The sequence below is a fragment of the Leopardus geoffroyi genome, chromosome X (genome assembly GCF_018350155.1).
Source record: "Leopardus geoffroyi isolate Oge1 chromosome X, O.geoffroyi_Oge1_pat1.0, whole genome shotgun sequence".
Lineage (NCBI taxonomy): Eukaryota > Metazoa > Chordata > Mammalia > Carnivora > Felidae > Leopardus > Leopardus geoffroyi.
Window position 1 is genome coordinate 15,122,182 of NC_059343.1, and position 27,864 is coordinate 15,150,045.

General features: G+C 40.5%; 1 protein-coding gene across 4 annotated transcripts in view; it reads left to right on the forward strand.

The window, feature by feature from the left end:
* The window catches only part of PPEF1 (protein phosphatase with EF-hand domain 1), a 108,854-nt gene that overhangs the window by 45,480 nt on the left and 35,510 nt on the right, over positions 1-27,864 (forward strand). For all 4 annotated transcript variants that reach the window (XM_045471524.1, XM_045471522.1, XM_045471525.1 and 1 more), the window contains 3 exons: positions 8,352-8,466; positions 12,418-12,464; positions 25,796-25,962. In XM_045471524.1, the coding sequence (XP_045327480.1) occupies positions 8,352-8,466; positions 12,418-12,464; positions 25,796-25,962 (329 nt within the window). The remainder of the gene's footprint in view (positions 1-8,351; positions 8,467-12,417; positions 12,465-25,795; positions 25,963-27,864) is intronic.

Below are 27,864 nucleotides of genomic sequence, written 5' to 3' on the forward strand. Positions count from 1 at the left end.
GGAATTGCGTAATATGTAGCCGCTTGGGTCTGGCTTTTTCACTTAGCATGTTTTTAAGGTACATTCATGTCCATTCATGTCATAGCGTGTTTAACTTCTCCTTTATTGCTCTGCATGTTATGTGGATATATATATTCGGTTATATGGATATACCACATTTCATTTATTCATTTGTCACTGATGGACATTGGGATTTTTTTCTACCTTTTGGCTCTCATGAAGTAACATTCACTTACAGGGCGCCTGGGTGGCTCAGTTGGTTAAGCGCCGACTTCGGCTCAGGTGACGATCTCACTGTTTGTGAGTTCGAGCCCCGCGTCGGGCTCTGTGTTGACAGCTTGGAGCCTGGAGCCTGCTTCAGATTCTGTGTCTCCCTCTCTCTCTGCCTCTCCTCCACTTACACTCTGTCTGTCTCTCTCTCTCTCTCAAAAATAAACGTGAAAAAATTAAAAATAAACAAATATTCACTTACAAGTTTTTGTATAAACATGTTTTCAGTTCTGTTGAGTATATGTGCCTAGGAGTAGAACCGCTTGGTTATATGGTAACTCTGTTTAACTTTCTGAGGAATCGCTACGCTCTTTTCCACAGTGGCTGTGCCATTTTACCTTCCCACCAGTGACGCGGGAGGGTTCCAATTTTTTCACATTTTTTGCCAACACTTGTTATTTGCTTTTGTTTATTCTTTTTAATTTTATGGCCATCCTAGTTGTGTGTTAAGTGGTATCTCATTGTGGTTTTGATTTGCGTTTCCCCAATGACTGAAGATGTTTAGCATTTTTTCTTGTTTACTGGACATTTGCACACATTCTTTGGAGGAATGTCTTTTTGCCCATTTTAAAATCATGTTATTTGTCTTTTTATTATTGAGTTATTAGAGTTCTTTATATATTCTGGATACAAATCCCTTATCCGATATATGGTTTGAAAATTTTGTTTCATTCTGTAGGTTGTCTTTTCTCTTTCTTGATAATGTCCTTTGATTCACGAAAGTTTCTAATTTGATGAAGTCCAATTTATCTATTTTTTTCTTTGGTTGTTTGTGCTTTTGGTGTTATATCTAAGAAGCCATGGCCAGATCCAAGGTCATGAAGATTTACCTCTTCTGTTTCCTTTTAAGAATTTTATAGTTTTAGCTCTACATTTAGTTCATGAAACATTTTCAGGTACTTTCTGTATATGGCACGAGATAGGGGGCCAACCTCATTCTCTGCATGTGCACATGCAGTTGTCCCAGCACCTTTTTTTGAAGAGTCTGTTCCTTCCCCGCACTGAGTGGTCTTGATACCCTTGTTGAGAACTAGTAGACCTTAGACGTGTTGTTTTATGTCTGGACTCCCAATTCGATTCCATTTGTGTATGTGTCTATCCTTATGCCACTACCACATTGTCTTGATTTCTGTAACTTTGTAGTAAGTTTTGAAATCAGGAACTATGACTCTTTCAATTTAGTTCTTTTTCAATATGATTTTGGCATTTGGGTTCCCTTGCAGTGAACTTGAGGATTGGCGTTTCCATTTCTGCAAAGAAAGCTCATTGGGATTTTGGTAGGGGCTGCATTGAATCCGTGAATCACGTTGGTTAGTATTACCATCATGACAATATTAAGTCTTCCACCTCATAAACACAGGATGTGTTTCCATTTATTTAGGTTATCTTTGATTGCTTTCAGCCATGTTTTCTAGTTTTCGGCGCACAAGTGTTTCACTACCTTAAATGTATTCCTTGGTATTTTATTCTTTTGATTACTGTTGTGAAAAGGGATTGCTTTCTTAATTCCCTTTTGGATTGCTCATTGTTGGTATATAGAAAGAGAACTGGTTTTGTGGGTTGAGCTTTTACTCTGCCACTTTGCTTTGCTGAATTCATTTATTAGCTCTAGTAGTTTGTGTGTGTGTGTGTATTTTGAAATAATCCATCTACGGGATCATGTCATTTGAGAGTAGAGATAGCTTTAGTTGTTCCTTTTTGATTTAGATGCCATTTCTCTCTCTCTCTCTCTCTCTCTTTTTTTCCTAATTGCTCTGGCTAGAACTTTCAGTACAATGTTGAATAGCAGTGGTGAGGGCAGGCATGCTTGTCTTATTCTTGATCTTAGTGGGAAAGCTTTCGGTCTTTTACCATTGAGTTTGATGCTAGTTGTGGGTTTTTCATAGATGCCTTTCATCACATTGAAGTTTTCTTCTATTCCTGGTTTTCTGAGTGGCTTTATCATAAAAAGCTGTTAGATGTTGTCACATACCTTGTCTGCATCAATTGAAAGGATCATGTGTTTTTTTCCTTCACTCTATTAATGTGTGTTATTACACTGATTAATTTTGTGTCTGTGTTGAACCGCCTTGTATTCCTGAAATAAATCCCACTGGGTCAAGGTCAATGATTCTTTTTAAAATTTTGTTGGGGTTTGTTTGCTGCTATTTTGTTGAGGTTTTTTGCATTTTGTTCATAAGGGATATTGGTATGTAGTTTCTTGTGGTGTCTTTATCTGGCTTTGATATCAGGATAGTATTGGCCTTCTAGAATGAGTTAGGAATTGTGTCTTCTCCCTCAGTGTTTTGGAAGAGTTTTAGAAGGATTGGTGTTAAAGCTTTAAATGTTCAGTAGAGTTTACCAGTGAAGCTGCCCTTGGACTTTTCTTTGCTAGGATGTTTGATCACTGATTCAATCTCTACTTGTCCTAGATCTGTTCAGATTTTCTATTTCTTCTTGAATCAGTTTTGGGAATTTGTGTCTTTCCAGGAATTTGTCCATTTCATCTAATTTATCTAATTTGGTAGTGTATAACTATTCATAATATTCTCTTATCATTCTTTTTGTTTCTTTAAGGTTGGTGGTAACATCCTCACTTTCATGTCTGATTATAGTTATTTGCATTTCCTCTCTTTGTTTTTCTTTGTCGTTCCAGCTGAAGGTTTGTCAATTTTGTTGATATTTTCAAAGAACCAACTTTGGGTTTTGTTGATTCTCTCTATTGTTTTCCTGTTATTTATTTCATTTATCTGAACTCTAATCCTTATTTTCTTCGTCTGCTAGCTTTTGGTTTAGTTTATTCTTCTTTTTCTAGTTCCTTAGTGTCAAGTTAGGCTTTTCATTTGAGAACTTTCTTTTTTTTTAATGTAAATTTCTCTCCGAGCATTGCTTTTGCTGCCATCCCATACATTTTGGTGTGTTGCGTTTTCATTTCTGTTCATCTCAAAGTGGTCTCTCATATCCTTTATGATTTCTTCTTTGACCCATCGACTGTTTGAGTATGTTGTTTAGGGGCACCTGGCTGGCTCAGTTGGTTAAGTGTCCAACTCTTGATTTCAGCTCAGGTCATAGTTTCATGGTTTGTGAGACCGCGCCCTGCATCAGGCTCTGAGCTGACAGCATGGGCCCTACTTGGGATTCTCTCTCTCTGCCCCTCCCCTGCTCTCTCTCTCTCGAAAAGAAATAAATAAACATTAAAAAAGGAGTATGTTGTTTAATTTCTACGTATTTGTGAATTTTTCAGTTTTCCTTCTGTTACCAATTTCAAGTTTTATTCCATTGTGTTCAGAGAAGATATTTTACATGATCCCAATCTTTTGAAATTTATCGAGACTTGTTTTGCGGCCTAACATCTGGTCTATCCTAGAGAATGTTCCATGTGCTCTTGTTAAAAAATGTGTAGCCTGCTCTTGTTGAGTGGGGTGTTCTTTTATTTTGTCTTCAGCTTGTGTTGACAGAGATTTCCTTGAACACCAGGCACCAGAGATAGAAAGAGAGAGAGAGAGAGAGAGAGAGAGAGAGAGAGAGGCAAGATGGCCTCTGTGTTGGTACACTCCTTCACTACTTAGCTAGACTGTTTACAAACCTGTTTTAGCCTTTACTTCCTGCTTGCACTGCCTTTTTTAAGTTGCCTTCTTTTTGATTCATTTTGATTTGTCGGGCTGCTGTAAATGTTGTTAACCAAAGTTCTGTGAAGGATGATTCTGACAGTTTTTTGGCTTGAGTTTTCAGTGTTTCTATGGAGGGATAGGACCTGGGAGCTACGTATTCCATTAGTTTCTCTGACATTACCCCCAAACCCTCATTTCTTAGGTTAGGACCCTGCGGTCATACCCCAGGAGTAAGGGTGAACTAGAAGTAGACTGATTGTATAGGGATTGAAGCAAAACTTTGAATCATCTAATTCCTGAAATTGAATTGAGATTATCCTAGATAGCTGGTGTTCCTAGCCACCTGCCAAAAGAAAAAGTAAATCCTCTCTAGAAGAAAGTTGGCCTCAAATTATTTCTTCAAGTTTTCATGTACAATGTTCAGAGCTTTATACAAATATTAACTTTATACAAATATGCCCACAAGGCATAGGGGGATACAAGATTCATGACAGAAAGCGGAGGCAAACAACAAACGATGGAAAAGGACCAATATTTTGATAATGGCATTATTGGACTCAGAGTTGAAAATAAATATGCCTAATATGTTCAAGGAGATAAAAGATGTGACAGAAATCCAAGGATCTATAACAGAAAAGATCAATAATTCTGACTTTATAAAAATGAAAAAATTATGTTGTTAAGGGAAGAATCAAAGTTTCAAGGTAAAGTACAATGTGCTCCCATTTGTAAATATATATATACTTTTAAAAATTAAGATAAAATTCACAGAACATAAGATAGATCATTTTAACTATTTTTAAGCGTGCAATTTAGCAGTTTTTAGTTTATTCAACATGTTGTGCAGCCATTACCACTACCTAGTTCCAGAACATTTCATCACCCCAAAACAAAACCCTGTACCCATCAAGCAGTCACTTCCCATTCCCTCTTCTCCCTAGCCCCTGGTAACCACTAATTTACCTTCTGTCTCTACAAATTTGCCTAATCTGGACATCTCATACAAATGGAATCATATAACATGTGGCCTTTTGTGTATGGCTTCCGCTTGGCAAAATGTTTTCAAGGTACATCCATGTTTTAGCATGTGTCAGTTTCTTATTCCTATTTTCAGTTGAATAACATTCCTTTGTGTGAATATACCCCACGTTTTATTTGAGGGATTATATATTTATAGAAAAGAATATATCATAACATATATTAATATTGCCTACTCACATCTGGTTATATTAATTTTTATATGCCTGCAAACGCATAGAATATGTTCTGGAAAGATATTCAAGACACTCTTAACATAGGCTGTTTTTAGGGCCTGGTCCATGGAAGAAGGAAAATTACTTTTCAGTTATACTCCTTTTTACTATTTAACTTTTTATTTCAACTAAAAAATTGAACTTTTCTCATTTGAAAACTTACTATTTCATAAAAATAAATATCCTTTAAAAGTAATATTTCCCTACTTCAATATCTCTAAAAGAATATGAATATTTTAAGTTGCTGTTTACTCTATCTTTGTAAATGTGGAAACCAACATGTAAGTTAACTCTTTTGAGTATTTAATATTGTAACTGTAAACACAATTATAATGTTACTGAAAGACAGCATTGTAATCAAGTACTGATATTAGACAAGTGATGTTAGCCACTTGAAAATGGACCCAGGGGCCCCTGGCTGGCTCAGTCCATAGAGTGTGTGACTCTTGATCTCGGGGTTGTGAATTTGAGTTCCAGGTTGGGTGTTGAGATTACTTAAAACCAACAAACGACAACAAAAAAAACTACTAATAAAAAAGGTAAAAAAAAAAAAAGTTTTTTTTTTTTTTAAAGGCCCCAGAAAAACTATTTTAATATTAGGATCTTTCTGTCGTAGCATATCCTCAATGTTTTTTCACTAAAAAAACAAAACAAAACAAAACAAAACTGCCTTTTCAGACAGCGCTTACTCTGATTAATGCTGCAAATAGACCAGAAAATCTGCAGTGGCAAGTTAAGTGCAATGTTGGGAATCATAAATGTGCAAACTGAAATAAGTCATTGGTTTAAGGTGTTTTGCCTGTTCCTCAAAATTTCCTTAAAATGTGGCTAAAGGAAAGTTGGCATTCAAGATTTGACTCAAGCTGTGGATTGAATGGATTTTGAATGCTTTTGTGGAGAAGATCTTTAGCAGTTCATTAGGTCTTGGAGAGCCAGGAAATATAGGTCTCTCCACTAATCTCCATCCAGGGCGAATTTCTCTTTCCTCCTGATTCTCACATTGCCTAAAATCCTGATCCCTGTCCTTAAAAAATATATTTGATCATCAAAATTGTCCAAACTGAAGTCATGTTTTGGGGGTCTGGGTTAGAAAATAGTTTTAGTATTTTAATAGCTCTGCAAATAGAAATTTTAAGACACTGAGCCAGATTGTTCCAAGGGAATAAAGGATTCCATCTGTTCTGAATCCCATATCCAAAGCAGTATCCGAACAGTATGTAGATATGACCCCTCTCTCAGCCTTTAATAATCTAAACCAGCGCTGTCCAGGAGAAATATAATGTGAGCCACATACATAATTTAAAATGTTCCAGTAGTCTCATTAAAAAAGTAAAAACATACTGGGTGTAGAGATTATTTTTAAAAATGAACTTCATAGGGGTACCCGGGTGGTTCGGTCGGTTAAGCGTCTGAGTTCGGCTCAGGTCATGATCTCACAGCTTGTGGGTTCGAGCTCCACATTGGGCTCTGTGCTGACAGCTCAGAGCCTGGAGCCTGCTTCGGATTCTGTGTCCCCCTCTCTGTCTGCCCCTGCCTCACTCACGCTTGCGCGCTCTCTCTCTCTCTCTCTCTCTCTCTCTCAAAAATAAAAAAGCTTTTAAAAAATTTTAATAAAAAAATTACAAAATAAACTTAAAACTGTAAAATAAGTGAAAAAAATTTTTTTAATTTATTTAAGAAACAACATATGGAATTATTACCATTTTAATATGTACTCATGTTAAAAGTGGTTAAGGAGACATTTTACTTTTTTTTTTCTTATAAGTCTTTGAAATCCAGTGTGTATTTTGTACTCACAGCACATGCCAATTTCAGCTAGCCCCATTTCAAGCCGTACAAACAGTCCTTTCCCATGAAGTGGTGTTAGCATCTGTTCAGTTTGTATCGGCTATATTACTTTGGGGATTATGTATTTGGAATATTTTATAATTAAAAAAAAAGAGAGTATAACATACTCGATTTAAAACAAACAAAAAAAGCCCAGTGGATGTTGTATGGAAACCACTTTGACAATAAATTTCATGTGAAAAAAAAAAAAAAAAAAAAAGCCCATTGGAGAAAGCGGAGTAAATCTGTCCAAAACAATGATGTCATCAGCACTGTAATTGGAGGAGAGCAACTGGATGAACAGTCATAATAGGAGATAATCCAAATGGTTTATTTGGGTTTGGAATAGGTTTTGTATTTAGACTAGTATATAAATGCATTTGCTGTTCTGTAAACTCTCACGTCTGTGTACCCAACATTGGGCCACACCTGGGATTCTTGGCTCAGGGGTTTCTTGGGGCTGCTCTGGCTGCCTTGTGAGATCTGGGAACCCAGCGCCACCCCCAGGTTGCCATCCCAGGTGGCAGGATGTCCCAAACAAATGCAAAGCGGCCCATCTTGCACACTCTCTCTCTCTTTCTCTCTCCTTTCCCTCCTTCTCTGTTATTTATTCATTTTTGTCTGCATGTTTCCCTGGGGCAAGGGACTCTTTTTTCTTCCCTTTCACTTCTCTTGGGCCCTAAGGACCAAGAATAATCACAGATGTTCTGTGAATGGGTGATGTCAGTTATGAACATGAAAGTAGGGGCGTCCAGGTGGCTCTGTCAGTTGAGCATCAGACTCAGGTCATGATCTCGTGGCTCGTGGCTTGAAACCCTGCATCAGGCTCACTGGTGTCAGCTCAGAGCCCTCTTTGGATCCTCTGTTCCCCTCTCTCTCTGTCCCTCTCCTGCTTGCACGTGTTCTCGCTTGTTCTCTCTCTAAGATAAATAAAAACATTTTAGAAAACCCATGAAAGTATAAATGTCCTAGGGGCCGTTCATTCATTCAATTTGCAGATATCTAGTGAGGGCTTATTATATGCCAGACACAGTGCTAGAATAATCTTTTTGAGAATAATTTTTTTAAAATTTTTTTAATGTTTATTTTTGAGACAGAGAGAGACAGAGCATGAGCAGGGGAGGGGCAGAGAGGGAGGGAGACAGAATCCGAAGCAGGCTCCAGGCTCTGAGCTGTCAGCGCCGAGCCCGATTCGGGGCTCGAACTCACGAACCGCGAGGTCGTGACCTGAGCCGAAGTCGGACGCTTAACCGACTGAGCCACCCAGGCGCCCCTTTTTGAGAATAATTTAGAGATTATCCTGCAATATATCCCAGAAATGTGCTCATATGCTCCACCTTTATAGCTTTCTACGTAGTCATGCTTTTCTTGCTAGTTCATTGTATATTTTTCCTCTGCCTCACCCTCACAGATACTTCATGCTCGTTACGTCTTAGAGGTGCTATTTGAAACCAAGAAAGTCCTGAAGCAAATGCCGAACTTCACTCACGTAAAAACCTCTCCTTCCAAAGAGATAACAATCTGTGGTAAGTTTCAGGGCAGAGCTGCCAAATTAATATTTAGGAGCGCCTTGGTTCTACATCATTTGCTTAACTCGAAAACCGTGTAAATTGGACTGTATTAAGGGAAAAGTGTTAATATAGAGTGATCTATCATGATAATACTGTTCCCCGTCTTGTCTTTGTTTTGCATACCAGCTGGCGGGAATTAATTATGTGAGAAATTAAAGAACTCAGGGCTTTTTATAAAGGCAGGCAGCATTTTAATACGGAAAACCACCCATGGGTGGAATAAGCCTTCCTTGCCCTCCGTCTAGCTCTCATTATCTTTGTTCCATATTACTTTTCCTAGGTGGGCCACTCTGTGCCGCTTAGGCTGGGAGGCGAAAAGCCCCAGGCAGGGTGGAGATGCAACTCTTCTCTGCCCTTGGCTGCTGTTTTAGATTTTTCCAACTGGTCTCTGCAGCTTTCAGAAGAGTGGGAATGTCCTAGAAATCTGTTCCTTGTTCTTCTAAATAACAAGGCTGGAGATTTTGTTATCATATAGGCCAGCCTGGCAGGATATTGCTTCAAGAAACAGTACACATTGAAATTCAACACAGTTGGTGCTCAGCAGGCTTGCAACTGTTTGAGAATGGGGTGCGTGGAAGGAACAGCAGTTCCCTTTACTTCTAATTAGGCCTTTAGGTTACAAAGCAGTGATTGTTATTTTCCAAATCAAAGTGTAGCCTGTGTTTCTTTTACCGTGTCAGGTAGAAGCGGATTGGACAATCGAGGGAAACCATTTCCATTTCTAGCATCTGACAGTGGTGAGAGCGACCTGACTCAGGCTTCTGAAGCATCTTTAATGACGCAGTTCGAACCTGATGAGGCCAACGCATCTCTGCCTAACAGACGATGCGTCTCAGCAGTGGTCGCCTTTTATTCAAAGCCTCACCGGCTCTGATTTTTCACAGAGATTAAGAATCTGAGGCCACGCAGCTCAGGAAGCCGTGCCGACCCATGAAGCTTGTGGGGCCAGGGCTGTATATGCTCCCAGAGTGTATGGAATAAGCTTAACAGAACACGAGATCTGCTCCCACGTGTTTCCAGTATACCCCCAGTTGCCACTGCAAATTTATCTTTGGGTAAAAGGATCTAGAAGACGTGAATTAATTACAGGGCAAGGGAGTCCTGGAATCCCACAGTGTAAGAACTGAATGGTTCTTACTGAGACTAGTCTATCACTTGTTCTTGTGGATGAAATTGAGGTGCAGAGAGGAAAGTGTATCGCCTTCCTTGCATTTCTTTCTTTCTTTCTTTCTTTCTTTCTTTCTTTCTTTCTTTCTTTCTTTCTTTCTTTCTTTCCTTTCTTTCTTTTCTTTTCTTTCTTTCTTTCTTTCTTTCTTTCTTTCTTTCTTTCTTTCTTTCTCTTTCTTTCTTCTTCTTTCTTTCTTCTTTCTTTCTTTCTTTCTTTCTTTCTTTCTTTCTTTCTTTCTTTCTTTCTTTCTTCTTCTCTTGTAAAGATTTTTTTTTTAAGGAATCTTTACATCCAGCATGGGGCTCAAACTTACAACCCCGAGATCAAGAGTCCCATGCTACACGGACCAAGCCAGCCAGGCGCCCCTCCTTCCCTGAATTTCTCTGTGGGGACTCTCCCCCACCACCCGCAAGCTCACTCAGCTAGTTAGTGGCAGAGTCAGAATAAAAAATCAGGTCCTCTGCATCCCAGGTTAGAGGCAGCCCCATATCTCCTATCACACATCTCTCTGATGGTTCATTTTCCATCAGGAGACAAAGACTAGGGAATGGATTGATTGGACAGTTTATTCACTTAAAGATCTCCACGTCTTGGGCATTTGTTTCCAGACGTTTTTCCGTGTAGCACCACTGCTGGAGGGAGCACCTTAGCATAGGATTTATTATTTTCGGTCCTTAGAGCCCTATTGAACTTAGATAAATTTGGTCATCATTCAAAACTCAAAACTGGGGCTGTCTTTTCAAAAACTTCTGTTGAAGACGGTACTAGGAAAGGGAGAGAAAGTGTGATGAAATTTTACCATTATTTTAGTGTCCAGATGCATTTATTTACACGAACATCTCAACACGCTACATTGTTCTCAATACGCGTGCAATATAGAAGATGTTTTAGTCTATAGTCATGCTATAAAGATAACCAATCCTGCACTCATGTTTTTCTTTGCGGTGGAAGTTGCTCTCTCTGGCTGTCTTTCCATGATACCTCATATTTTATCTATTGCTGTCTAACTAGAAGTTAAAAATATTTTTATAGCCTCAATTCCTAATATGCTGAAACCAGTTCATTTTTTATCATGCCAGCTGTGACAATTTTGTCTGCCCAAATCTTTGAAGGGCAAGTCCCCCTAAAGAAAATTAGGAAAATAAAATGATTTTTTTTTTTAAATTTTTTTTTCAACGTTTATTTATTTTTTTGGGGACAGAGAGAGACAGAGCATGAACGGGGGAGGGGCAGAGAGAGAGGGAGACACAGAATCAGAAGCAGGCTCCAGGCTCTGAGCCATCAGCCCAGAGCCCGACGCGGGGCTCGAACTCACGGACCGCGAGATCGTGACCTGGCTGAAGTCGGACGCTTAACCGACTGCGCCACCCAGGCGCCCCTAAATGATTTTTAAAATATATTTAATTGATAAGTAAAAAGTCCTTCCACTTTTATTTCCTTAGAATTGGAATAAGATCATATGAAAGCAACGAGATTTAAGTATGCAGTAGCATTAATATGCTCTCAATATTATAGTCATTTTATAAATAAGTGCTGGTGACACAGGATTTTAATTATTCTCATAGTTGGAGTCTTCCATTGCGTATATTTGGCTAATTTTGGTTGTAGGATTTTAAGCAACCTGAGGAAAGGTATTTCTATATTAGATTCTATTTGGTAATCAAGTTGGATGCAAAGAATAAAAATTTATGATCAGAGCTTATGAAAGACAGGTCTTTTACCTAGAAATAATTATCCAAATAGGGCTTTTGAATATTCACGTATTCACTCTTAATTTTTAATTAATATCTGCATATATTCATGTGGTGTCCTTTAGTTAGCTGAGTTTTATAAAGCCATGCTTTCATTTCTATTTCCTGTAACTGTCTCATCAAAAGAATGTCAACTCACAATTTTTTTTTAAATTTGAGAGAGAGAGAGAGAGTGCAAGTGGGAGAGAGTGGCACAGGGAGAGAGAGAATCTTAGGCTCCATGCTCAGGACAGAGCCTGATGTGGGGCTCGATCCAATGACCCTGGGATCACGACCTGAGCCAAGATCAAGACTCGGACACTCAACCAACTGAGCCCCCCAGGCGCCCCACAAGTCACAAGTTTTAAATTTTAGATGCTATTGCTCGAGCATATTCTTTAATACATGGCTTTAAAAAACTGTACATTTACCAATGAAATGTATTTATTGAGTGCCTATTATGCACCAGATACTGTGAGAGGCATTGGGGATTTAATGCCGACTGATATATACTATCGCTGCTCTCCTAGAGATTACAGTATGAACAATACAGAAGAATCGCGAAGAGCTTGAGTTTTGAGTAAAGTTGGGTGTGAATTCCAGCTCTGATCTTTGGTAGCTGGGTAATTTTGCACCGGGTAACTACTCTGAGCCTCCTTTGTAACCTAGGAATGGTGAAAACAATACCCATCTCATAGAGTGGTTGTGAGGATTGAACAGGATAATTCACGTAAACCCTTAATGCAGTGCTTGGCGCAGAGTGAGCTAAGCGCTGCGTAAATGGTAGGAGTGAACAGGTAATTGTAATATCAGATGCCGTCTCCCAGAGGAAAGGGGACAAAAAGAGAGCTATAAAAACAAATTGTTGAATTCATACCATCATGGGGAAAACCCCAGTGCCCTGAGAATGCTTGGAGTTTATCAGCAGTATTTCTGTTTAAAAATTCTGTAACAAAATGGGCGTTTTCTTATTTCCTACTGAAGAGTGATTTTTCATTTGCACTGCAGGTGATTTGCATGGGAAACTGGATGACCTTCTTTTGATCTTCTATAAGGTAAATAATTATTTGGCTAAATAGTTGCATTTTTGCTGGGGGAGGAGAGTCCCAGGGCAGATAACAGTGTTAGTTTTATTAGGGATATGGATAGATTCAGATGTATGTAACGGTTTGTTTGTTTGTTTTTTTCATCGAAGAAGCTGAAATATTTGTAGAGGGATATCTTTTGGCTTTTTAACGCGTATTTCATACAAATGTCTTTAAAAAAATTAACCTGGGTCTTTGTTCAATAGTACTGTTATCTGTGTATCCATTACGATTTGCACCTGATTGTGTTTGTGGTCTTTATGACATCAGAAATGTCTAGATGGCAGAGGATGCAGAGAGGAGCAATCCGTTTTGCGCACTGATTCACCATTGCTGAGCTCAGTTGCTTTTCCAGCGCTGTGACTCCTGTTCATTTGTTGGGGTTTGGTTGTGGGGCCCACACAGAGGGCAGAGAGCAGCTTGGCTGGCACGGAATTTCTCTGCATCTCTTCGATCAGATTCATTTCTCTCTCTGAGCCAGCAATAACAAACCTGAATATTTGCTTCTGGGACAACTGCGTGAAGAAAAGTGATCTTGAGGTGACCTCCGCCGTCATCTCTTTATCTTTTTGTTTGTTCATTTATTTTTTTGGGGGGGGGGGCGGAGAGAGAGAATCCCAAGCAGAGTCGGCACCACCAGCACAGAGCCTGACATGGGGCTCGAACTCATAAACTGTGAGATCATGACCTGAGCCGAAATCAAAAGTCGGATGCCCAACTCACGGAGCCACCCAGGTGCTCCCCTTTATCTCTCTTTTTGATCAATGTGTCAGTCCCTACAACTAGTGAGTGGAATAACTGGGCACAGCATAGGTGTCTCAGATGGTTGAAAGAAAATATATTTTGATTATTATGATGGCCAATCATTTCTACTCTTTGGATACTGTGAGAGCTTAAGTAAGCCACGTAGCCTCTGTGAAACTCAATTTTTTTTTTTTGGGGGGCTGTAATATCCTTGAACTGCCACCCCACAAAAGCTGTCTTGTGGATAGAATAACAGATACTCAAAAGCATGTTTTAAAGTAATGAATTATGATAGAGATGCAAGGGTTTTTTTTTTTTTTTTTATTTTTTATTTCATTCATTTGGAGTGGAGGCTTAGACGGGAATGGAGAGGGCCAAACCAGGAGTGGATGAATGGAGCTGCTCTTAGGAGAAGATTCAGTTGAGACTGCAGGAGGCCTAAGCAAGGATCTAGAGCCTGATAGCTGGAGGGTGGGAGCAGAGGAAGTAGGAAGCTGCCCAGGAACTTAGGTTGGCGTCAGGAAGTCCACCCGAAGTTTTTCTGGTAGGGAGGTGAGGGTGCCGGTTAAAGAGCAATTCCCGAGATCAGTGACAGAACCCAAGCTGGGCAGGGAAGGAAGAGGAGTCAGGATGGGCCAGCCAACCGGGACAGATGGGTAGACTACAGGATTGGCATGCTTTCTGAGGGAGCAGACTGACGGGGGCAAGGGCCTTGGGAAGCAGGAAGGGTAGGAAGTTATATGAGGAATAGTCCTAGGGGATGAGCACGTTCAAGGTGGAGTCTCGAATGCGGCCGGCCGAAGTGCGAGAAAGAGAATATTGGAGATGAGGAGGTCGAGGATGTGGAAATGGAAAGCAGGTGGGTTAAATGAGCTGACCACAGGACAGTGAGGTGAGGAGTGGGCAAGGAAGGCCAGTCAGAGGTCATGGACTAGAAAGGAGGAGAGGCTTTTACCTGAGGCTGGCAAAGTGTTGGTCTCGTAGCGCCTCTGAGGAGCACGTGAACCCTCCCCAGCTCCTGACCCTGAGGTATCCATCCTGTGGAGGAATGAGTCCTTTCCTTCCAGAGGGCTGCATGAGTCAGGAGTCCAGCAGCGTCCTTAAGGGAGGCCCAGATTTCCAGAGGGCGGTCTTCCCGAATGAGTTGAAGGCAGAGGAGAGTTTATCTACCATGAAACGGGGATTCTATGGGCCATATTGGAACGCTGTGGCAGCGGAGGGAGAGTGGACTCGTGAGGGGACACAGTTGCACAGTTTGGGGAATGAGGTCCGTTTAACTCCATACGCGGCACCATATAAAATGTTCGGAGGTTCAGTCCTGCTACTGCTGACAGTGACGGTCGAAGGACGGAAGAGGGGGCGGGAGGATATGGGACACAACCACAAGAGAGAATCTAGTGATTCTGTTTTTAGAGGTTTGGGGAGATATATAAAAGGGAAAACAGTTGAGTAAAGTAAAAGAGAAAAAGGACTTCTGAGACAGTTAGAAAAGCAAATTTCTTGAGAGGTAGTTGAAGATGTTAAGGTGTGATCAGGGCACGGACTCCGGTGTAGACAGAGGAGAAAGGAGAAAATTGCCGCGGGTTTCTTTAATTCTCTCAGCAGAGCGGTATGGAACATAGGAAACTGGAAAGTGCTAACGGAAAGACTGAACAGGAGGAGGTGGGAGGCAAGAAGTACCATAAAAAGAACCGAAGGTGAAAATACAGCGTTCGCATGAAGGCAAGAAGTATTTTGAGAGTTAACCAATGAGAGCGTTCCAGAAGTGCAGACTGAGAGCCCAGCAGTGCAAAGAGTAGGGCGGTCTCACTTGAGAGGGATTTGGGTAGAGGGAGGTGAGAGGGGTGTTTGGAAAACAGAAGCCTGCGGGAGCCATGAATTTGAATCTCATTAAGCGTGAGCGAGAAGCAGCTACGATGCATCTTGGATGTGGGATAAACCATGCACACGAGGATCTGGAAATTGCCTGGTTTGAGAGGGAAAACCGAGGGAAGGGCCACTGAGGACAGCAAGGTTCCACTCTAAGAAGCTTGAAAAGGGGCCGTGGTTAATGGTGTCGAGAAGGGCCTGGTGGGCGTCCCGAGTTGCAGGCCTGGAGATAAAAGGGCAGCCGCACAGAGATGTCTGAGGAAGCTCCTTCACAGGATGCTGTCACTCGCGAAAGTCAGCATTTGCCCTGTTTCTGTCTCGTTTTTTGTCCGAAGTTTAAATGAGGATTGAGGGTAGGCCCGCAGGGGTGGAGTACGGTCTGCAACCAGGCACACAGACTACGGGGAAACGGTGTTTCTACCCGAATGCAGATGATGGTGCCACCCGGCCTATCCGGAGGACGAGCTCCCGTGTCCTTGACTTACCTTTACGTAACACTCCTATGGTCCCGGCCCCACAATGAAGGAAAAAGGGTCTCTGAGCTGTTGAAGTCGCTGTCACAAAGCCAGTGAACTTTCCTGAGCGGACGGGCCCCGGGGCATCACTCAAAGACCTATGAACATATATCACATCCTGACACCTTCTTGGTCCAAGTTGGCCTGTGTGGCTTCCCACCCCACGGCCATTTAGGGAGGGGGAGGGGAAAGGCAGAAGTGAGAAACAAGGACAACAATGAAAAGCAGAGCTCTTAAATGGCACAGGAGATCTAGAACTGTTAGCACAAGGTCGGAAATATATGCAGGGAAGAGAGTTCCGTCCTTTTCAGCAGGACCTGAGGGGATGCTTAGATCGACAAGCCTGCATGGTCAAGAAAGTGTCGAGGGGCTCCGGCGTGCGCTCTGTTAAGAAGTAAAGAGAACAGACGGCACACTTTCCAAACCCTTAGTTAAAATGGTTAAAGTAATTTAAAAACGCATTTTAGTTTTTAAAGGAGTAAGCTTCAGTGATCCGGAAAATTCATCTCTAGCAATGCTTACGGTATGAGTGAGTATCACTATGGGGTCTTAGGTATCGGAGCATGAAAGAACGTGAAAACAAAATAAAGAAAGATTAGTTGAGAGAAGCATGATGCGCCAGGAAAGAGATGAGGAGGCAAGAAAGAACATCTTACAAATAAGGCGAGAGAAGGGGAGGTGGGGGGTGGGTTTCCCTGGTGGCCTCAGATACAAGGGTGGCTGCGCAGGGATTACAGCTGGTGTTAACTCTGACCTGAGCAATCTCTCGATTGCTTCAGGCAATGGTAGAGTTTCGGTGATGGTGGCCGATGCTCACTGCAATATTCACAGCATCAACAATGTGGTTTTGATTCCTGGTTACACGTAATGCCCTGCGCGTGGTGCTTTCCTCCGGTTCATTCATAGGAGCGCGCAGGACTGAGTCACCTCAGTGTAAGCCACGGGCTCTCTCTGTCTTCTATTTAGAAGCAGCTAGTGACCGTGCTTTAACTGATCCCTGTTTAATTTATGGTTTAATTAATTTATTAAAATTAGCAACTTATGGATTATTTGATTTATCCAAATGTATTTTGTTCAGATTTTGATTGAACTTGAATCGCAGAGGATAGTTTGGCAAAATACTCCCGTTGGAGATTTTTGGAGCTATAAATCACTACGGTTTATATTATGCTCCGATTCCTCTCAGTCAGCCCCAAAGAGAAACCGGGAAACCCCCAGGCTTTGAATGAAGGCAAAATTGTTACTCATCTTTCAGTTGACGTCTTGCTAGGCAATTTCTTCCTTGTCGGCTCTTTCGTGTGGTTTAGGGTGAGTAGGCTGCAGGCCAGGGCTGGCCCAAGGCCAACCAAAGGCATACCATACAGTGTAGGATCCCTGAGGTGCCTTGCTATGTCACTCTTTTCATCCAAGTGGTTGGTTTGGTTCAAGACTTGTATCGTTATAACCAATCTACACGAAAGCGAGCCTATCCGCTAATTTATTCATTTAATAAACTTTTGTCTGATCCTTGCAGTGTTCAAGGCACTATATAAAAACTGAGAAGACACAAAGACAAATATGCACTCTATTCCTTTCACGTGTATTTATTTAACACCGGGTATGAATGAAGTACTCTGCTAAGGGTTGGCAGTGTGGTCTGATTACGGTGCAGTTTTTAGCCCCAGAGACCTTACAGTTTAGTGGTGAAGGTCAACTAATGAAAAGACAGGACAGTTCAGGGTGGGATGTATTAGTGACTGGGATTTAGGCACTTACTAAATTACTGAAGTTCCTTGAACGGACTGTCTTGAATGTCACCTCCTCCGATGGGATTCATACCAGTGATTGCTTTCGATTATTGGTTTTGAGATTTGGGTTTCTTTCATATTCGGTCGTCCTTAAAAATTTTGCCATGGAGCACCTTAAGACTAGGCTAGACATTTTCAGCTGCAATCCTATCCGGGTTTGAAAAGAATTCTTTCCTCTGGATACCACATTGTAACAGACCTTTGCTAAAAGGGCATCTCAACATTATATGGCTTCAAATATCATCAAGTGAAGCAATTTACATAGCATTAGTTAGGTTTATTTTTAGATTTTATTTTCTGAAAAGGTTAATTTTAATCAGCCACTTTTGCTTAATTAGAGTGACCGATTTGAAATACTTCATTCAGAGCCTTAATTAGCCTTGCTAAAATTACGAGACTTTTCCTCACTGAATGGAAAGCTTGGAATTTTAGATCAAGTATTGGCAAATTAGTTTGCTAAATTGATGCTGTGAGTGGAGACCTCCTGAAGCTGAAAAAGAGATGTTTATGGACAGAGAGAAGTGAATTAACTCTTAACCCTGTGGATGTCACACTGATGCTGTCCATGCCACCTTGTTTTCCTTTTCGTTCTCTCTTCCCTACCATTCTCCACTCCCCGTGCCCATGATTTTCCACTCGAGAAGGTCATTAAATATTTTCTTTTTTCTCTCTCACTGATACGCTCCATACTACACAGTGGTCAATTCCTTTTCTTTTGAGATGAAGGCAGTGTGCTGCAATCAGAAGAACAGATCTCTAAAACAGGGTTGGCAAAAGAAATAACAATTAAAATAATGCGGAGTTGAGGTCCAGAGGTTATTGTTTGAGCAAAAAAAAAAAAAAAAAAAAAAAGGCATAACTTCTAGATGTTGATTGTAAAATACTTCAGCAGGAAATAGGTGAGAATATAGGGAAACATCTTGTCTTTGTCTCCATTCCAGTTAATTAACTGTGGTCTGCTAGTGTTTCCCCTCCGGGTCATCTGAATGCTGTTCAGGGTTTGTAGTTGCCCTGGGTTTTCTGTATTTGTCAACTTCGTTTCCATGCCATAGACGATTTGTTGTATATTAGCTACAGAATAAGCCAGAGAGTTTGGTTTACTGGAACTGAGTGAAGGATGGGTTACAGCAGCAGTTTTTGCTTCTTTGAAGGAAAACCAGACAAATCTCAGTAGTCGGAAGCCCAGACGTCCTAGAGAGTTTACATACAGGGACACTTAGCTCCTCATCTTCGCATCGGTTTTCTAATTTCCTTGCTGTTCTAAGACAAAAATGTATTTGAACTCATATGTATAAAGTAGTATGACTAATACTGAACCAGTAGGACAGATCTTATACATTCAAATAAACCTTGCCGTTTTTGAAGTGTCTGTTCTGAGAGGCTTAACATGTACAGGAGTTCAGTATACGTTGAAGATGCCTTTTAGAGTCACTTTCAGAGACTCTGACATATTCTATTGAATGAACTTCATTATTGCAAATCTTAGCCTTTTGACAACATGTGTAATTTTTTGAAAAGGTTAAAACTCACTGGGTGTCAACGGTGCTGTATAAGGTGGATGACCTAGGTGACCATTACTATTTGGGGCTTAAAATTAGGTTTGGCTAAAGGAATTCATTATTCTTTGCTCATAGTAGAGGTGAAATACCTACAAAGTTTGGCCTAACTGGAGATGAGAAGTTTCTAATGCAAGAAAGTTTGTCATCCTACTGGAAAACAGGTTTATTATCCAGATACAATCAATGTGATTTTAGGGGCACCTGGGTGGCTCAGTCGGTTGAGCATCTGACTCTTGATTTCAGCTCAGGTCATGATCCCAGGGTCGTGGGATCGAGCCCTGCATCGGGCTCTGCACTGAGCGTGGAACTTAAGATTCTCTCTCTCCCTCTCTCTCTGCCCCTCCCCCACTCGTGCATGTGCATGTGCACATGTGCTTGTGGTCTCTCTAAACAAAACTAAAAAATTAAAAATATAAATAAATATAATTTTAGACCACTAAATGCTTTTCTCATATTTTGGTATTAAGGTTATGCTGGTTTCGTGAAGTGAACTGAAAAGATTTTCATCTTTTTCTGTGGTTTGGAATAATTAAAGGCCCTGGTTCTCAAACTTGACATTGTGGTCACCGAAGGGAATTGGAAAAAAAAAAAGTACTGAATGTGAGTCCTACTCTCAGACTCTGATAGACACTTGGGGACTTAAAAAAAACTTTTTAAAAAAGTCTTATTTATTTAAGTAATCTCTAATCTCTGTACCCAACATGGCGCTCCAACCCATAACCCAAGATCAAGAGTCCCACACTCCTCTGACTGAGCCAGCTGGGCGCCCCCACCCGGGGACTTTTAAAAATCCCTCAAGTGAATTCAGTGTGCACTCAAGGATGGGAATGAATCATTGGTTTAAATACCATTAAAACCATTTGCTCTTGAAAATGGAGATAGAGCTGGGGCGCCTGGGGCGCTCAGTCAGTTGGGTGTCCCACTTCGGCTCAGGTCATGATCTCCCAGTCCATGGGTTCGAGCCCCGTGTCGGGCTCTGTGCTGACAGCTCAGAGCCTGGAGCCTGCTTCAGATTCTGTGTCTCCCTCTCTCTCTCCCCACCCCCCCCCCCCACACTCCTGCTCTGTCCTTCAAAAATAAACACTAAAAAGAAAAAAGAACAGAAAATGGAGATACAGCTCTGCTAGAAAGCCACAAGGAGATGCACTGTTCAAGTTTTTTACTTCTTTTGAATCATTTCTGATAGTTTCTTATTTTCAGAGAAATCTTCCGTTTCTCTAGACTGTAAAAGTACGTCATAGATGTCGGCATCATATTGTTTACATATATGTACTTCTTTTATCTACTTCTCTGTCTTTATGTCTTTTTTCTACTCTTTCATCTTTCATATTTTGTAATGCTCTCTTTTTTCACTCATCCTCTGTCAGGCTCATGATGAGTATCAATATTATTGGTCTTGCAAAGAATCGTCCTTTGGCTTTATGTATTTTTTTCTTTTTTGTTTGTTTTCTATTTCATTAATTTTAGCTTTTATCTTTATTTGATTGATTTTATTGTTCCTTTTCTAATTTCCTGAGATGAATAGTCTTTCATGTGCATCCTCTTTAATAATGAAGGCATTTAAGGTTACCCATCTTTTCTAATGTTAGTTTTAATTGAGTCTTCGATTGAACTTGTAAGTTTGCTTTTAATTTTCTCTTTAATCTAATGCTTATTAACACTACCGTTTTTAATTTCCAAGCGTCTTAATTAAAGGAGCTAGAATTCTTGGAATCATATTTTTATTATTTATTTCAAATTTTATTGGATTATGACATGAGACTATATCCTATGACATGTTTATTATTTTGAACTTATTCAGGATTTCTTTGAAATCATGTACATGATTAATTGTCATAAAGTGTCCTTAGACATATGAAGAATTAATTATACTCTCTATTTGTAGGATGTAAAGTTCTTCATATATCCATTTATTAAATTAAGTTCATTGATCAAATATTCAATATTTAAAAATGTTTATTGAGAGAGAGAAAGTGCGCCTGTGAGTGGGGGGGAGGGGCAAGGAGAAGGGGGACAGAGGATCCAAAGCAGGCTCTGAGCTGACAGCAGAGAGCCCATGTGGGGCTTGAACTCACGAACCATGAGATCATGACGTGAGCCGAAGTCTGATGCTTAACCAACTGAGCCACCCAGGTGCCCCTAAATATTCAATTTCCCCACATATTCAGTTTCTACTGTATCTGTCTAAATGTGTATGTTACATATTGCTGTGTAGCAAGCTACCCCAATACTTAGTTCATTAAAACTATAAACATTTAGTATTGCACAGTTTCTGTGGGTCAGAAATTTGAGTGCAGCTTAGCTGAATGGTTCTGGCTTAGGGTCTCTCATGCGGTGGCAAGCTATTGGTTAGAGCTGAAGTCATCTGAAAGGTTGACTGGGGCTCAAGGACCCATTTCCAAGATTGCTAATTCACATGGCTGCAGGCACAGCATTTCAGCTCCTCGCTGGCTATGGGCAAAAGGGCCACATGTGCCTTTCCACAGGGTATCTGAGTGTTCTCATGGCATAGCATCTGACTTTTCCTAGGGTGAGTGATGCAAAAGAGACAGCAGGAAGGAAGCTGTAGTGTCTTTTATGGCCTAGTCTCCAAAGCTGCACACCATCAGTCCTGCTTTTTTTCTTTTTTTCAATTCATAGAAGCAAATCACTAAATCCAACCCACATTCAAGAAGAGGGAAGTTAGGCTTCATCTTTTAAAGGGTGTGTCAAGAATTTGTAGATGTTATTTTAAACCAATAATTCAATCTGAATAATTTACTGTGTTTGTATTTTTAAACAGTTTCTTCTTGCATCTATAATAGTTAAATATATGAAGGAAAAATGTGTTCTTTTGTTTATTGAATACAAGTTCATGAATTGTACCTTCTTTATAAGTGCCTTCTATTATATATTGTTGCTTTGTGACCGTGTTTATTAGCACTGTTAATCTTAAATTTCACTTTGTCTAGTATCAATATTTACATTTTTGTTTTCTGTTTGTTGTATTTACCTTGTTTTCAACCTTCCTTTATCTATTTTTGATGTGTTTTTCTCTCAAAATGTATCTATCGGAGTTTTGTATTTTAATATAGTCTGGTAATCTTGATATTTTAATGGAAGAATTTAACCCATTCACATTTAGTATAACAGCAGATGTTTTTGAAAAATTTTCTTCTTTGTTTACTATTTACTTCACTTTGCTTTCATCCTCTCCCTTTTCTTTTTGCTGTTCTGGTAAAGTTTTCTTTATTATTGTTTTCTTTGACGTTTTTACTGTGCTTTTCATTCATTAGTAGTTGTTTTCCCATTCTTGACATTTCTGATAAATAATGTATGTGTATATATTTCTCAAATAGCTATAACTTTCTTCTTTCACCATTATACTCCCTCTCCTCCAGCAAGATAAATGTATTTATTGTCACACTTTCCATGTATGTCCCCCATTGGGATGAGATTTGTGGAGCTCCCCTGCAAATTCTGGTTACTGCTCAGGCCATATTTTTAGTTCTTGACCATTATTAGGCTTTTCTTCATAGTATGTCTCTTTTATTTCCAGAATCCTTGCTTAGTACTTAAATGCAAGTTCCACATTATCACTGTTGATTTACATTGAAAGGTTTGTTGTTCACATCTATATTCTTTCTTCTTGGGTCTTTCCCTGGCTTGAGAACTTTTTTTTTTTTTTTTTTTTTTGTATTGTGCTGTTATTTGGTTAGGATATTTTCTTGAGTGTTTTCCTCTGTGGGGCATGTGGGTGCTATATTCTCTGAATGCAAGCTCATGGAATGCAAGGACTTTGTAGTATTTACCTCTGTGTTTCTAGCATCTAAAATTGTGTATGGCACATAACACACAATCAATACATGTTCATTGTTTTTGTGGTATTAGATCACTACATACTCACATATGTCTTTCTTCCACCCCGATGATGTTGCTGCTGATTTTTGACCCTTTACACATCTGCAAATATTTTCTATCACCCTAGGAAGTTAATGATGTCTTGGCCAATATAGAATTCTTGCTTCATAGTCCTTTTCTCTCTTTAGTTTGTAGATTTGTTCCATCATCTTCTACCTCCCACTGCTGCATGTGAGAAGTCTAATGCCAGGATGATTCTTTTCCCTTTGTAACTTGCTCTTTTTGTCTAGCAGCTTCTAAGATTTTTACCAGGTAATAGGGATATTTTCCCCTCATCAATTGTGCATAGGATTCGTGAGCTCTTTCAAACTTCAGGATGAAGTCTCTTTTTAGCCATAGAAGTCTCCCTCTCTTATTTATGGAATTTTTGCCTCTTCTCCATCTGTTCCTCTTTCTTGATTCTGGAATTATTACTGGCATATTAGTTCTCTTGGCTCTGAACTCTAATTTCTTACTCATTCCTTACAGTTTCCATCATTTTGCTTTTTAATCTGTGTAAGAGATTTTTCATCTTTCAGGTCAATAATGTATTTTCCAATCATTATTTCTTTTAATTAGCTCTAATATATTGATATTTTAAATCTGAATAGCACATTTTAAATGCTAAGAATTATTACCTTTTTGTTCTTTATTTTGTGGTCCTCTTATTATTATTATTTTTTAAATAAAATTGTCCTCTGTCTCCTTCAACAATTCTAGCTTATTAGGGGATAGAACTTTAGCAGATCTGATTGGTCTGCTTTTCTCCGGTTACTAGATCCCCTTAAGTACTAGGTTATTTTCATTTTCTTTAAAAAACTTTTTTTTAATGTTTATTTATTTTTGAGAGAGAGAGAGAGAGAGAGAGAGCGAGCATGAGCGGGGGAGGAGCAGAGAGAGAGGGAGACACAGAATCCGAAACAGGCTCCAGGCTCTGAGCTGTCAGCACAAAGCCCGACGCGGGGCTCGAACTCACAAACCGTGAGATCATGACCTGAGCGGAAGCCGGAGGCTTAACAGACTGAACCACCCAGGCACCTCTAGGTTATTTTCATTTTCTATTCTCTGCTTAGAATAGAAGGCCTCTCTGTAGTTGTAGGCACAATAGTTGCTACTCCTGCATCAAGAGTGTGAGAGGAAGTCTTTATGTTCCTAGGTATCCCTAAATGCAAGTGTTAGTTTTCTTTTAGCTTCAGAAATAGGGAAGAACTTCCCTATACTTTCTTCTAGTAAGATCCAGCTCCCCCTCCCCCATGCTCTGAGTCAGGGCCTCCCCTTAATCAAGGGGTGCACAGGTCCCCTCAGGCCCAGTTCCTCCATGCCAGGGCTCTCTGCTGCTCCTCTAGCCCCGTCCAGGCCTGGAATCGCAAGAGAGCCTCTAACAGCCCCAAGATTCCTCTGGCTTACTCATCCCCACCAGGTGAAGGCTGGGGAAGGAAGAGTATCAGAGCTGCAGAATCCTTCCATTTTTCTTTGAGTTTTGAGAAGCAGGAACCTATATTTTTGCAACTGGCTCATACTGTTTAAGCCTAACGTGATAAAGTTATGTGAATTAGCATATTAGAAAATGTCAAATAACGGGACCTTAAAATTAGAAATAACGCGGAGGTGGGAATAAAATGAATCTTTTCATTTGTACGGTACTCTGTGGTTTTCCTGCAGTTGTACACACGCAGCCTCATTTGAGTTCCAAAGTAGCCCTGTATGGTTAGGCATGGAAGTTATCGTCCCCATTTTACAGATGAGGAAATTGTAGCTCAAAGATTAAATAATGAAGTTGGACTAGCAAATAAGTCTTCTTATTTCTGGCCCCGGGTACTGTACTATTGCTTGCTTGCTTGTTTGTTTGTTTCCATTTCTCTTCGGAACATGTGACATTGCATGATGGTTTTTGGAATCCTATATTGTAAGTCATATATTGTAACCTGTATTATATTTTTTTCAACTACTTCTATTATATTGATATGAACAACTTGAAATGTATATAAATCCTCGGGCGGTGACTATAAAGTAATAAGATTTCTTTTGTAGTTTGAAATCTAAAAAAGAGGACTCTGAAAACAGTTGGAAAAAGATTAATGTAACTAGAATATGTGCATTATTTCCTGAAGGTGACTTTTCTGAAGGGGGACGTACATTTGGGTAGATAAGTACTTACATTTTTCTCTTTGTCATGTACTTTTTAAACATTTGGACTATTATAAAGACCAGACCTTTGTCCTGATCCCAGTTCTTTTTCGTACCAACACTGTGTTTACAAGTATTATCTCATGTCCAGGAGTGATAATCGAAATAGTTCAAGCCTGATCGGTGAGCGGTCACAATATCTGCCAGCTCTCAACACCTGGCGTGATTGTATCAGAGTGTTCTGGTGATCTATCAGCCTTGCTCATGAGCAAGAGTATTTTCATATCCATTTCATATCCATACCGAGTATTTTCATATCCATTGTCTCATTCGATCTGGGGAGGGGGGTGGGTATAGTGTCATCCCTTTTTTGCAAATTGAGGGATTCACGGCCACAAGAAGTGAAACATAGGGCCTCTTACAGTGAAAGACTGGGCTCTTGGTTCGGTGCTCTTCCTTGGGTGGAAGTTTCTCTCTTTTCAACGGAGAAGGAAGAGATGGGAGTAGCCATTTTCGATAGGACAAAAATCAGCTCCTTTCAGAGAAAACTCATAGTAGGTAGTGCGTAGAAAGAGCAATCACCATCCCCCAGCCCCACGCCTGGAATCTTCCTGTCTCAAGCTAATGCGTCACTTCCAAGGTCCCTTGTAGGAGATGCCTGCCCTGGAAGAGTGAAACTAGCTCAAGGTAGCAGATTTTCCCCAGTGGAGGAACTAACTCAGCCTCTTTTCTCCATATTCACGGGGACGTTAGGTACAAAGCCTTACTTTAAAAGTACATTCTTTTAACTGCTTGTTTTTCCCCCTCTCCTCCTTCCACAGAATGGTCTCCCCTCAGGGAGCAACTCATATATTTTTAATGGGGATTTTGTAGATCGAGGAAGAAATTCCATAGAGATCCTAATGATCCTGTTTGTGAGTTTTCTTGTCTACCCCAATGACCTGCACTTGAACAGAGGGAACCATGAAGATTTTATGATGAATCTGAGGTAACTTAGGCCTTTAGATTTCCTCTGTTGTTTCCCATTCAGAAAAATCATGCCATGTTTAGTTCCTTGCAGAGAGTTAGAGGTGAGTGTAGAGAAGTAGGGATGAGGGGAATCTCCAGGGAGACCTCAATTCTTACCTCTATTTACCACCTCAGTCTTCTACTGAGTGACTATAAGTTACTCTGAAGTCCTCTTCCCATCTTTGCTTCCAGTTCTGTCCCCGCTTCTCCCTTCTGTTAATGTTCTTTCTCTTCCTCCTATGACTACCATCACAGGCCAAATGGTTTCCTGGGTGGATGTGCTAGGCCAGCTTTGGCGGTGTGGTAGTTTCCACGAGCAGGCTTAGATGAAATCGTTCTGTTGCTGCTCTTTTGGCTTGCCTCGGATGTTGTCTCAGAAACCGTTACTGTGTTTTTCACTGATGTGTATATTTTTTATGACACGGTGATTGCTTCTGGCATAGTTGCTCACAAACATATTTGAGAACAGCTGTAACATAGCATTTCAACTCTCTGAATCACTGGAGGTTTGAGGAATAAAGATCGGTTAAATGGTTTCCCAAATTTTGCTGAAAGGCACGGTAGGTGATAGATGTTCCCCTTTCCCTTCTTTCTTCCTCCTTCACCCCTCCTTTACCAGTTGGCTGTAGGGCAGTAGAAGGCATGACATGTGATATGCCTTATGCTTTTGCTCCTAGGCTTTTGGATGCCTTGATGAAAGCTCAGCAACTGATTAGTTTTGTCTCTGGGGCAGTTTCGGCACCTGGCTTGAGTATAGAGTTTCAATTCTGACTCTCAGTGTATGGAAGCAGATGCTGAGACTATGATGAAAAATAATCCAAGACTGTCATCAGAGGCCCATTAGATATAATGTAGCTCAATACTTTTATTTGGGCGTGCCACATAGCCCTTCATTTATTCAGTTAGCCAATCATATTTATCTAGTGTCTATAACGGTTAATGAAAGAGACAGGGCCTCTGCCCTCACAGAGTTTCCACCTAGTGGGGAAGGCTTATGTTAAACAGGTTTTTCCAATGTGATGAGTTTGTAAAGTGGGGGACCTAACTTGTCTGAGGGGTGACAGAGGGTTCTCTCATAGAAGTATGGCATTAGCTTGAGACCTGAAGGATAAATTAAGCAACGCAGAAAGGGCCATGGTGGTGGACGAGAAATGGTATTCCACAGCGAGGGGACAATTTATGCAGAGCTTGAGACAAGACTTTTTAGCCATGAAAGCACTTCAGAGGGCAGGAGCACCGACTGAGAGACAGGACGGTCTCTAATAGGACTGGAGACATAAGAGATGGTTGGATCGTGCAAAGGAATTTGGACTTTTTTCTAAGGACAGCAAAAAAAACCATAGAAGAGTATCATAAAATTTGTGTTTTAAAATGCAGCAGGAAGAAATATTTGCACGTGGGAGGCCACTTAGGAAGTAGTTGAAGAGATAGATGATGGATTCTCTCACATAGGCTAGGGCTGTAGGGATAGAGATGCAAAGAAGTAGACAGATTCAAGAGGAGTTTAGGCAAGGATGATTTAAGGTTTGGTCATGTCGTATGGAGGACTTGAAAGAGGAGAGAATAAAGGGTAACCTCCAGGTTCCAGGCTTGAATTGGGAAGTACAGTGGCATTGTTCACAGATGTTGGGAACATGATGAGAGGAAAAGGTTGGCATGAGAGAGAATGGTCAATTCAGTCTGGGTTAAGGTTATTAGAAGTGCTTTTGAGTAGGCAGTTGAGTGTATGTGTCCAGGGCTCAGAAATGACGTGTGGCCTACAGCATTGTCCTGCAATAGTGGCTCATAGATAGTACCCGAAGCTCTAGGCAAGGATGAAATTGCCACAAGAGAAAGTGAGGGGAGAAGAGGGCCTAGGACAGAATCGGAGGGGACTCCAGCA